This window comes from Oncorhynchus kisutch, unplaced genomic scaffold, assembly GCF_002021735.2.
Source record: "Oncorhynchus kisutch isolate 150728-3 unplaced genomic scaffold, Okis_V2 scaffold1029, whole genome shotgun sequence".
Lineage (NCBI taxonomy): Eukaryota > Metazoa > Chordata > Actinopteri > Salmoniformes > Salmonidae > Oncorhynchus > Oncorhynchus kisutch.
Window position 1 is genome coordinate 57,367 of NW_022262974.1, and position 12,119 is coordinate 69,485.

Sequence of the window (12,119 nt, forward strand, 5' to 3'; positions counted from 1 at the left end):
CAGTTAGTCAATCCCTATTCTGAACATAGAGACTGCTGTATCCATCACCTAACATGGGACTGTCAAGATTCAGAATTTAAAAAATCGTTATTTAACTAGGCAAGTCGGTTAAGAACAAATTCTTATTTACAATGACGGCCTACCAGGGAACAGTGGGTTAATTGCCTTGTTTTGGGGCAGAACGACAGATTTTTACCTTGTCAGGTCAGGGATTCGATCCAGTAACCTTTAGGTTACTCTCTAACCACAAGGCTACCTGCCTCCCCCCAACACAGAGGTGCTAAAAGGCTAGTCTGGTTATTGAAAGCGGATGTAGATGCTAAAAGGCTAGTCTGGTTATTGAAAGCGGATGTAGATGCTAAAAGGCTAGTCTGGTTATTGAAAGCGGATGTAGATGCTAAAAGGCTAGTCTGGAGCGACTGCAGTCACTGTTAGCGCAATGCAACACATTTAGGACAATGATGTGTGATGTTGATGCTAATTAGGGGTTGGGGTCAATTGCATTTCAATTCGGTCTATCCAGGAAGTGAATTGAATTTGAGAATTGCTAAAAATCCAGTCAAAATAAATGGCGATTTTCAAGTCTGAAATTATAATTTTGAATCATCTCCTGAATTGGCTGGATTGAAATGGAATTGACCCCAAACCTGTTAGTCACCCTGTGTTGTTTTGTAGAAAGGCATTGTTCACACTGGACAATTACTCTCACCTTGTTGTGCTCGTCCCAGCTGTCAGAAATGCCTTCCTGTTTCTCTCACACACACACACACACACACACACACACACACACACACACACACACACACACACACACACACACACACACACACACACACAGCGTGTACCTACATTATTGAACAGATGGCTCCTCTCCACTCAACTAAAAGGATAGGATGTTTTTCTCTCTGTGACATCCTGGATGACAGATTTGTCTTGTTTAGTACACTACAGGACGTGGCTAGCATCACTGGGACAGGCTATTTAGAAAGCTAGGACCTGAACTAGCCTTCACCAGGAGAGACTGACTACCCAGGGTCTAGATTAGACTGCTGGGCGTAGTGAGGAAATGGGCGTAGTAAAGTGATCAGAAGTATTTTCATCGCTGCATGTCATCTAGTCTTTATTCAAACGGTGTCCACTGTTTTCATGTTATACCAACTACGTTTCAGCTGTTATTTTGGAATAAATAGCCTTCATTTAGTTTATCTGGCATTTTTTTATGTACAGAACGTATTCACACCCCTTGACTTACTCCACATTTTGTTGTTACAGCCTGAATTCAAAATTGATAAAATATATATATATATATATTTTTATTTTTATTTTTATACATACTACCCCATAATGACAAAGTGAAAACGGGTTTTTAGAAATGTTGCTTACATTTACATTAGTATTCACACCCCTGAGTCAGTACTTTTGTAGTATCACCTTTGGCAGTGATTACAGCTGTGAGTGTTTCTGGGTAAGTCTAAGAGCTTTCCACACGTGGATTGTATAACATTTACCCATGTATTCTTTTCAAAATTCTTCAAGCTTTGTCAAATTGGTTGTTGATCATTGCTAGACAACCATTTTCAGGTCTTGCCATTAGATTTTTAAGTACTTTAGATTTAAGTCAAAACTGCAACTCGGCCATTCGGGAACATTAACAGTCTTCTTAGTAAGCAACTCCAGTGTAGATTTGGCCTTGTGTTTTATGGTATTGTCCTGCTGAAAGGTGAGTTCATCTCCCAGTGTCTGTTGGAAAGCAGGCTGAACCAGGTTTTCCTCTAGAATTTTGCTTGTGCTTAGCTTCATTCAGTTTCTTTTTTTTATCCTGAAAAACTTCCCAGCCCTTTAACAATTACTAGCATACCCATAACATGATGCAGCCACCACTATGCTTGAAAATATGTAGAGTGGTACTCAAATATGTTTGTGGCAAATCCAATACAATGTTTTGGATTATTTCTATTCTGTATAGGCTTCCTTCTTTTCACTCTGTTATTTAGGTTAGTAGTGTGGAGTAACTACAACGTTGTTGATCCATCCTCAGTTTTCTCCTATCACAGCCATTAAAACTCTGTTACTGTTTTAGAGTCACCATTGTCATGGTGAAATCCCTGAGCGGTTTCCTTCGTCTCCGGCAACTGAGTTAGGAAGGACGCCTGTATCTTTGTAGTGACTGGGTGTATTGATACACGATCCGAAGTGTAATTAATAACTTCACCATGCTCAAAGGGATATTCAATATATTTTTTTTTCCTTTTTTTTATTTACCCATCTACCAATAGGTGCCCTTCTTTGCGAGGCATTGGAAAACCTCCCTGGTCTTTGTGGTTGAATCTGTGTTTGAAATTCACTGCCGACCTGAGGGACCTTACAGATAATTGTATCTTTCGGGTACAGAGATGAGGGACCTTACAATTATCTGTAAAGTCCCTCTGTACCTCACACATACAGATAATTGTATGTGTGGGGTACAGAGATGAGGGACCTTACAGATAATTGTATGTGTGGGGCACAGATATGAGGGACTTATTAACAGATAATTGTATGTGTGGGGTACAGAGATGAGGGACCTTACAGATAATTGTATGTGTGGGGTACAGAGATGAGGGACCTTACAGATCATTGTATGTGTGGGGTACAGAGATGAGGGACCTTACAGATCATTGTATGTGTGGGGTACAGAGATGAGGGACCTTACAGATAATTGTATGTGTGGGGTACAGAGATGAGGGACCTTACAGATCATTGTATGTGTGGGGTACAGAGATGAGGGACCTTACAGATCATTGTATGTGTGGGGCACAGATATGAGGGACTTATTAACAGATAATTGTATGTGTGGGGTACAGAGATGAGGGACTTATTAACAGATAATTGTATGTGTGGGGTACAGAGATGAGGGACTTATTAACAGATAATTGTATGTGTGGGGTACAGAGATGAGGGACCTTACAGATCATTGTATGTGTGGGGTACAGAGATGAGGTAATCATTAAACAATCATGTTAGACACTCTTATTACACACAGTGAGTCCTTTCAACTTGTGTGACTTATTAAGCACATTTTTACTCCTAAACTTATTTAGGCTTTCCATAACAAAGACATTGAATACTTAGACTTTCAAGCTTTCAGCTTTTCATTTAATGCATTTGTACTTTGACATTATGGGTTGGAAACACTCTGGTGGGTTTGGTCAGTGACAAAACGTCTCAATGGAATCCATGTTAAATTCCGTCTGTAACAGCAGAATGTGGAGCAGTCCAGGGGTGTGAATACTGTGAAGGCCCTGTATTATTCATGGCTGTTTATTTTAAAGATGCATGGAGCAGGTTTCTGCTTTGAAGCACTCTGGTTCTGTTGGTCTTGAGGGCCACTTTGTGGTCAAAGTCTGTACCTTCCATTATGAACTGGTTTTCTGTGTGTGCCTGCGTGTGTGTGTGTGTGTGTGTGTGTCTGCGTGTGTGTGCCTGCGTGTGTGTGCCTGCGTGTGTGTGCCTGCGTGTGTGTGCCTGCGTGTGTGTGCCTGCGTGTGTGTGCCTGCGTGTGTGTGCCTGCGTGTGTGTGCCTGCGTGTGTGTGCCTGCGTGTGTGTGCCTGCGTGTGTGTGCCTGCGTGTGTGCCTGCGTGTGTGTGTGCGTGCGTGTGTGTGCGTGCGTGTGTGTGCCTGCGTGTGTGTGCCTGCGTGTGTGTGCCTGCGTCTGTGTGTGTGTGCCTGCGTCTGTGTGTGTGTGCCTGCCTGTGTGTGTGCCTGCGTGTGTGTGCCTGCGTGTGTGTGCCTGCGTCTGCGTGTGTGTGCCTGCGTGTGTGTGCCTGCGTCTGTGTGTGTGTGCCTGTGTGTGTGCCTGCCTGTGTGTGTGCCTGCGTGTGTGTGCCTGCCTGTGTGTGTGCCTGCGTGTGCCTGCGTGTGTGTGCCTGCGTGTGTGTGCCTGCGTGTGTGTGCCTGCGTGTGTGTGCCTGCGTGTGTGTGCCTGCGTGTGTGTGCCTGCGTGTGTGTGCCTGCGTGTGTGTGTGCCTGCCTGCGTGTGTGCCTGCCTGCGTGTGTGCCTGCCTGCGTGTGTGCCTGCCTGCGTGTGTGCCTGCCTGCGTGTGTGTGTGCCTGCGTGTGTGTGTGCCTGCGTGTGTGTGTGCCTGCGTGTGTGTGTGCCTGCGTGTGTGTGTGCCTGCGTGTGTGTGTGTGCCTGCGTGTGTGTGTGTGCCTGCGTGTGTGTGTGCCTGCGTGTGTGTGTGCCTGCGTGTGTGTGTGCCTGCGTGTGTGTGTGCCTGCGTGTGTGTGTGTGCCTGCGTGTGTGTGTGTGCCTGCGTGTGTGTGTGCCTGCGTGTGTGTGTGCCTGCGTGTGTGTGTGCCTGCGTGTGTGTGTGCCTGCGTGTGTGTGCCTGCGTGTGTGTGCCTGCGTGTGTGTGTTTTCAGACGGCCAACACCACCAACCTGAGCCACATGGTGACGGGCCTGAAGCCCAACACGCTCTATGAGTTCTCTGTCATGGTGACCAAGGGCCGGAGGACCAGCACCTGGAGCATGACGGCCCAGGGAACCACCTTTGAGACCAGTAAGAGCACACATACACAGGCATACCGAGTACATACACACACACACACACACACACACACACGAAAGCATCTTCAGTGAAGTTTGTGTCTTTTAACATGACTACACAGAATATCCTGGTTCTGTCAAAGCTGATTGTCGTGGGTGTTTGTCATTGACTGCTTTTCTCTGATATGCGGCAGGTCTCCTAGTGATTAGAGCATTGGGTCAGTAACCTATAGGTTGCTAGTTCGTGTCCCAGAGAGAAAGAAAATCAGCAAATCTGCCCTTGAGCAAGGCACTTACCCCTAATTGCTCCTGGGTCGCCGGCAATAATGTCTGATCCCATGCCGTGACCCTACTCTCTGAGGGTGTCTCAGGGGAGTGGGATATGCAAAAAATACTTTTCCATTTCAGGTTACACCCACTGGTACAGGTTACACCCACTGGTTCAGGTTACACCCACTGGTACAGGTTACACCCACTGGTACAGGTTACACACACTGGTACAGGTGTCAAACAGTAATAATATAAGCAGCCCCTATTTGATGTCAAAGCCAAGCGTTCCCTCATTAATGGCCTTGTTCCCATACTGACTTTCTGTTTGACTTTCACAGTTCCCAGCTCGTCCCCCAAAGATGTGACTGTGGTGAGCAAGGAGCTGAAACCACGTACCATCATAGTCAACTGGCAGCCCCCCTCAGAGGCCAATGGAAAAATCACAGGTGAGACCACACACACACACACTCTTATCAGGTTTATTCAGTCAGAGAAACAAGTGGTCTGAAACAGTTCTCTAACCTTCTCCTCTCCCCCATCTACCTCTATCTCCTCTCCTCCGATCTCTCGCTCCTTTCCCCCCATCTCTCTCTCTCCTTTCCCCCATCTGCCTCTCGCTCCTTTCCCCCCATCTCCCTCTCGCTCCTTTCCCCCCATCTCTCTCTCTCCTTTCCCCCATCTCTCTCTCCTTTCCCCCATCTCTCTCTCTCCTTTCCCCCATCTCTCTCCTTTCCCCCATCTCTCTCCTTTCCCCCATCTCTCTCTCTCTCCTTTCTCCCTCTCTCTCCTTTCCCCCATCTCTCTCTCTCTCTCTCCTTTCTCCCTCTCTCTCCTTTCCCCCATCTCTCTCTCTCTCTCTCTCCTTTCCCCCCATCTCTCTCTCCTTTCCCCCATCTCTCTCTCTCTCCCCCATCTCTCTCTCTCTCTCTCCCCCATCTCTCTCTCTCTCCCCCATCTCTCTCTCTCCTTTCCCCCATCTCTCTCTCTCTCCTTTCCCCCATCTCTCTCTCTCTCCTTTCCCCCATCTCTCTCTCTCTCCTTTCCCCCATCTCTCTCTCTCTCCTTTCCCCCATCTCTCTCTCTCTCCTTTCCCCCATCTCTCTCTCTCTCCTTTCCCCCATCTCTCTCTCTCTCCTTTCCCCCCATCTCTCTCTCTCTCCTTTCCCCCCATCTCTCTCTCTCTCCTTTCCCCCCATCTCTCTCTCTCTCCTTTCCCCCATCTCTCTCTCGCTCCTTTCCCCCATCTCTCTCTCGCTCCTTTCCCCCCCATCTCTCTCCCCCTATCGCTCCACTAGGCTACATAATCTACTACAGTACTGATGTGAATGCGGAGGTGCATGACTGGGTGATAGAGCCGGTGGTGGGCAACAGGTTGACCCACCAGATCCAGGAGCTGACTCTGGACACCACCTACTACTTCAAGATCCAGGCCCGTAACTCCAAGGGCATGGGCCCAATGTCCGAGGCCGTACACTTCCGCACCCCCAAGAGTAAGTGTGGGGGGGGATCCCTGGAGGTTGATAGGCTCTGAAAGGTTGAACATTGGGATGATTGTATTAAATGTTCTTATTGGTTGAGTTAATATGCGTTGTGATGGGCTGAATGGTCAAGATTCAAATAATTATCTTAGCTTCTCTTCACTGTAGCTGGCTGCATTCTCAATCCCTTTTCTATAGATGCTGGTAAAGAACATACCATTCTGTTGAGCCGAGCCTGCCCTCTCTCCTGCTCTCTTTCTCGCTCTTGCTTTCTTTCTTTCTTTCGCTCTATCCCTCTCTTTCTCTTTCTTTCTCTCTCAATCTCTCCCTCTCCCCTCTCTCTCTGTCTCTCTCTCCTTTATTGATGCTCACACCTGCTTGCCTTACCCCTCCAATGCTGTACCCTTTACCCATCTCTCTCTACCCCCCTCTCTCTCTCTACCCCCCCCTCTCTCTCTACCCCCCCCTCTCTCTAGCCCCCTCTCTCTCTCTACCCCCCTCTCTCTCTCTACCCCCCTCTCTCTCTCTCTAGCCCCCTCTCTCTCTCTAGCCCCCTCTCTCTCTCTAGCCCCCTCTCTCTCTCTAGCCCCCTCTCTCTCTCTCTAGCCCCCTCTCTCTCTCTCTAGCCCCCCCTCTCTCTCTCTAGCCCCCCCTCTCTCTCTCTAGCCCCCCCTCTCTCTCTCTAGCCCCCCCTCTCTCCCTCTAGCCCCCCCTCTCTCTCTAGCCCCCTCTCTCTCTAGCCCCCTCTCTCTCTCTCTCTCTCTAGCCCCCTCTCTCTCTCTCTCTCTACCCCCACTCTCTCTCTCTCTACCCCCACTCTCTCTCTCTCTCTCTCCTTCTCCCACTGCTCTCCTTAACTCCTCTAACCAGTGTTTGCTTTGTATTTTCTCTCCCTGGCTACTGTCTCCTTTGGCCTGTTTAGCTGAATCCTCTGACAAAATGGCTAATGACCAAGGTAATTCCCTCTTCCCTTCCATTCACTTCTTCTCAATGATGACTGATTGACTGTGCAGATTGTGTTCTTTTTCCTCACTCACGTGCCTAAAGCCCTTCATCTGCGTTCTGGTAAGGTGAAATAAGTCAGGTAGTATTTAATTAACTGGGTGTAATAACTGGTGGTTTTGTCTCCTATCTCAGCCAATTTGCCAGTTAAACCGGGAAGTAACCAACCACCTCTTGACCATGGCTTTGGGTCTTCACACGGTAATGGCCTTTTCAGGTCACCATTGCCCATTCTGATTTGATCAACTCAATTGGCTGCAGTGTGGGTCCATTTCATTCCACCTCCATACATGGATGTTAGTGTGAATAGGGCTTTGTTCAGTTCCATGGTACATTGGATTCATTTCTGGACTGAAGCTGAAATGGAATTGACACCAATTCTGCATTGAGCACTAATGTCTTTCTCAGCTAAGATAGTGTGCAGGAACTGAACAAACCCCTATTCACATAAGTAACACTTTATTTGGATAGTTCTAAGTAGATGGTTTGTAGATGTTCAACTGTCAACATCTGAACTAACCCTTATCCTAACCCTAACCTTTACCCTTACCCTAAACGTAACCTTTACCCTTACCCTAGCCCTAACCCTGAACTTTACCTTTACCTTAACCCTAGCCCTAACCCTAAACTTAACCTTTGCCTTAATCCTAGCCCTAACCCTAAACTTAACCTTTACCTTAACCCTTACCCTAGCCCTAACCCTGAACTTAACCTTTACCTTAACCCTTAAACCTAACCCTTACCTTTACCTTTACCTTAACCCTTACCCTAGCCCTAAACTTAACCTTTACCTTAACCCTTACCCTAGCCCAAATCCTAAACTTAACCTTTACCTAGCCCTAACCCTAAACTTAACCTTTACCCTTACTCTAACCCTTAGCCCTAACCCTAAACTTAACCATTACCCTTACTCTAGCCCTAACCTTAACCCTAACTAGTCCTAGCCTTTACCTTCACCCTTGCCCTAATCCTAAACTTAACCTTTACCTTAACCCTTGCCCTAAACTTAACCTTTACCGTAGCCCTAACCTTTACCTTAACCCCTAACCCTAAACTTAACCTTTAGCTTAACCCTAGCCCTAAACTTAACCTTTACCTTAACCCTAAACTTAACCTTTACCTTAACCCTAGCTCTAAACTTAACCTTAACCATTACCCTAACCCTAAACTTAACCTTTACCTTAACCCTAGCTCTAAACTTAACCTTTACCTTAACCCTTAACCCTAGCTCTAAACTTAACCTTAACCATTACCCTAACCCTAAACTTAACCTTTACCTTAACCCTTACTCTAACCCTAAACTTAACCTTAACCCTAACCCTAAACGGAACCTTTACTTTAATCCTTACCCTAGCCCTTATCCTAACCCTAAACTTAACCCTTACTCTAACATTCACCCCAACCCTCATTCTAAACCTAACCTTAGCAAGCAGTTGCTTATCAACAGATAGTTTGTTGATAGTGTGACCATCCATGGAGCATCTATATGGGACTATCCTCATAAAGTGGGACAGAAGTAATTCATGAAATGTAATCTAACCCAAACCCCTTATACAAGTCTCCTATTGGTCTGAAATATTAGTCATCATTCTAAAAGAAGTATAATGGGAAATTAATGAATGGACACACAAACAAATGAATTGTTAAATACGCTATTTGATCTCCAATGAGGACATTAATTATTATGTGGATAAATAGGATTTTCTTTCTCACCTCTCTGGTCCATTTTGTTCCAGGAAAACCAGGAATTACAGGAAGTGGGGACAACCACATCCTGGTCATCGTCGTCATCATCTCTGTGGGAGCGTTCACCATCATTGTGGTGGTTGTGGGGGCCTTCCTCTGCACACGACGCACCACCTCCCACCAGAAAAAGTGAGCTGGTGCGCTGTAGCAATAATGTCTCTTAGGTCACTAATGTCCCAGCCAATACCAGACCAACAACACAGGGTTATAACACACACACAGAATACCTGAGAGGAGCAGAAATGTCTGCTTTCCTTTATCCACCTACCTTTCCTTCTGTCATCTTTCACTTTCCTTTTTTATTTATTTATTTTATTTATTTTACCTTTATTTAACCAGGTAGGCAAGTTGAGAACAAGTTCTCATTTACAATTGCGACCTGGCCAAGATAAAGCAAAGCAGTTCGACAGATAAAACGACACAGAGTTACACATGGAGTAAAAAACAAACATACAGTCAATAATGCAGTATAAACAAGTCTATATACAATGTGAGCAAATGAGGTGAGAAGGGAGGTAAAGGCAAAAAAGGCCATGATGGCAAAGTAAATACAATATAGCAAGTAAAATACTGGAATGGTAGTTTAGCAATGGAAGAATGAGCAAAGTAGAAATAAAAAATAATGGGGTGCAAAGGAGCAAAATAAATTAATTAATTAAAATTAAATACAGTTGGGAAAGAGGTAGTTGTTTGGGCTAAATTATAGGTGTGCTATGTACAGGTGCAGTAATCTGTGAGCTGCTCTGACAGTTGGTGCTTAAAGCTAGTGAGGGAGATAAGTGTTTCCAGTTTCAGAGATTTTTGTAGTTCGTTCCAGTCATTGGCAGCAGAGAACTGGAAGGAGAGGCGGCCAAAGAAAGAATTGGTTTTGGGGGTGACTAGAGAGATATACCTGCTGGAGCGTGTGCTACAGGTGGGAGATGCTATGGTGACCAGCGAGCTGAGATAAGGGGGGACTTTACCTAGCAGGGTCTTGTAGATGACATGGAGCCAGTGGGTTTGGCGACGAGTATGAAGCGAGGGCCAGCCAACGAGAGCGTACAGGTCGCAATGGTGGGTAGTATATGGGGCTTTGGTGATAAAACGGATTGCACTGTGATAGACTGCATCCAATTTGTTGAGTAGGGTATTGGAGGCTATTTTGTAAATGACATCGCCAAAGTCGAGGATTGGTAGGATGGTCAGTTTTACAAGGGTATGTTTGGCAGCATGAGTGAAGGATGCTTTGTTGCGAAATAGGAAGCCAATTCTAGATTTAACTTTGGATTGGAGATGTTTGATATGGGTCTGGAAGGAGAGTTTACAGTCTAACCAGACACCTAAGTATTTGTAGTTGTCCACGTATTCTAAGTCAGAGCCGTCCAGAGTAGTGATGTTGGACAGGCGGGTAGGTGCAGGTAGCGATCGGTTGAAGAGCATGCATTTAGTTTTACTTGTATTTAAGAGCAATTGGAGGCCACGAAAGGAGAGTTGTATGGCATTGAAGCTTGCCTGGAGGGTTGTTAACACAGTGTCCAAAGAAGGGCCGGAAATATACAGAATGGTGTCGTCTGCGTAGAGGTGGATCAGGGACTCACCAGCAGCAAGAGCGACCTCATTGATGTATACAGAGAAGAGAGTCGGTCCAAGAATTGAACCCTGTGGCACCCCCATAGAGACTGCCAGAGGTCCGGACAGCAGACCCTCCGATTTGACACACTGAACTCTATCAGAGAAGTAGTTGGTGAACCAGGCGAGGCAATCATTTGAGAAACCAAGGCTGTCGAGTCTGCCGATGAGGATATGGTGATTGACAGAGTCGAAAGCCTTGGCCAGATCAATGAATACCGCTGCACAGTAATGTTTCTTATCGATGGCGGTTAAGATATCGTTTAGGACCTTGAGCGTGGCTGAGGTGCACCCATGACCAGCTCTGAAACCAGATTGCATAGCAGAGAAGGTATGGTGAGATTCGAAATGGTCGGTGATCTGTTTGTTGACTTGGCTTTCGAAGACCTTAGAAAGGCACGGTAGGATAGATATAGGTCTGTAGCAGTTTGGGTCAAGAGTGTCCCCCCCTTTGAAGAGGGGGATGACCGCAGCTGCTTTCCAATCTTTGGGAATCTCAGACGACATGAGAGGTTGAACAGGCTAGTAATAGGGGTGGCAACAATTTCGGCAGATAATTTTAGAAAGAAAGGGTCCAGATTGTCTAGCCCGGCTGATTTGTAGGGGTCCAGATTTTGCAGCTCTTTCAGAACATCAGCTGAATGGATTTGGGAGAAGGAGAAATGGGGAAGGCTTGGGCGAGTTGCTGTTGGGGGTGCAGTGCTGTTGTCCGGGGTAGGAGTAGCCAGGTGGAAAGCATGGCCAGCCGTAGAAAAATGCTTATTGAAATTCTCAATTATGGTGGATTTATCAGTGGTGACAGTGTTTCCTATCTTCAGTGCAGTGGGCAGCTGGGAGGAGGTGTTCTTATTCTCCATGGACTTTACAGTGTCCCAGAACTTTTTTGAGTTAGTGTTGCAGGAAGCAAATTTCTGCTTGAAAAAGCTAGCCTTAGCTTTTCTAACTGCCTGTGTATAATGATTTCTAGCTTCCCTGAACAGCTGCATATCACGGGGGCTGTTCGATGCTAATGCAGAACGCCATAGGATGTTTTTGTGTTGGTTAAGGGCAGTCAGGTCTGGGGAGAACCAAGGGCTATATCTGTTCCTGGTTCTAAATTTCTTGAGTGGGGCATGTTTATTTAAGATGGTTAGGAAGGCATTTTAAAAAAAATATCCAGGCATCCTCTACTGACGGGATGAGATCAATATCCTTCCAGGATACCCCGGCCAGGTCGATTAGAAAGGCCTGTTCGCAGAAGTGTTTCAGGGAACGTTTTACAGTGATGAGTGGAGGTCGTTTGACCGCTGACCCATTACGGATGCAGGCAATGAGGCAGTGATCGCTGAGATCTTGGTTGAAGACAGCAGAGGTGTATTTAGAGGGGAAGTTGGTTAGGATGATATCTATGAGGGTGCCCGTGTTTAAGGTTTTGGGGAGGTACCTGGTAGGTTCATTGATTATTTGTGTGAGATTGAGGGCATCAAGTTTAGATTGTAGGATGGCTG

At 46.2% G+C, this 12,119-nt stretch overlaps 1 protein-coding gene across 1 annotated transcript in view; it reads left to right on the plus strand.

Moving 5' to 3' along the window:
* neo1a (neogenin 1a) overlaps positions 1-12,119 on the plus strand; it is a gene marked incomplete at its 5' end in the record, with an annotated part of 54,163 nt that overhangs the window by 31,782 nt on the left and 10,262 nt on the right. The window contains 6 exons of the mRNA XM_031817449.1: positions 4,403-4,541; positions 5,137-5,244; positions 6,094-6,288; positions 7,199-7,231; positions 7,414-7,479; positions 9,015-9,153. Of these exons, the coding sequence (XP_031673309.1) occupies positions 4,403-4,541; positions 5,137-5,244; positions 6,094-6,288; positions 7,199-7,231; positions 7,414-7,479; positions 9,015-9,153 (680 nt within the window). The remainder of the gene's footprint in view (positions 1-4,402; positions 4,542-5,136; positions 5,245-6,093; positions 6,289-7,198; positions 7,232-7,413; positions 7,480-9,014; positions 9,154-12,119) is intronic.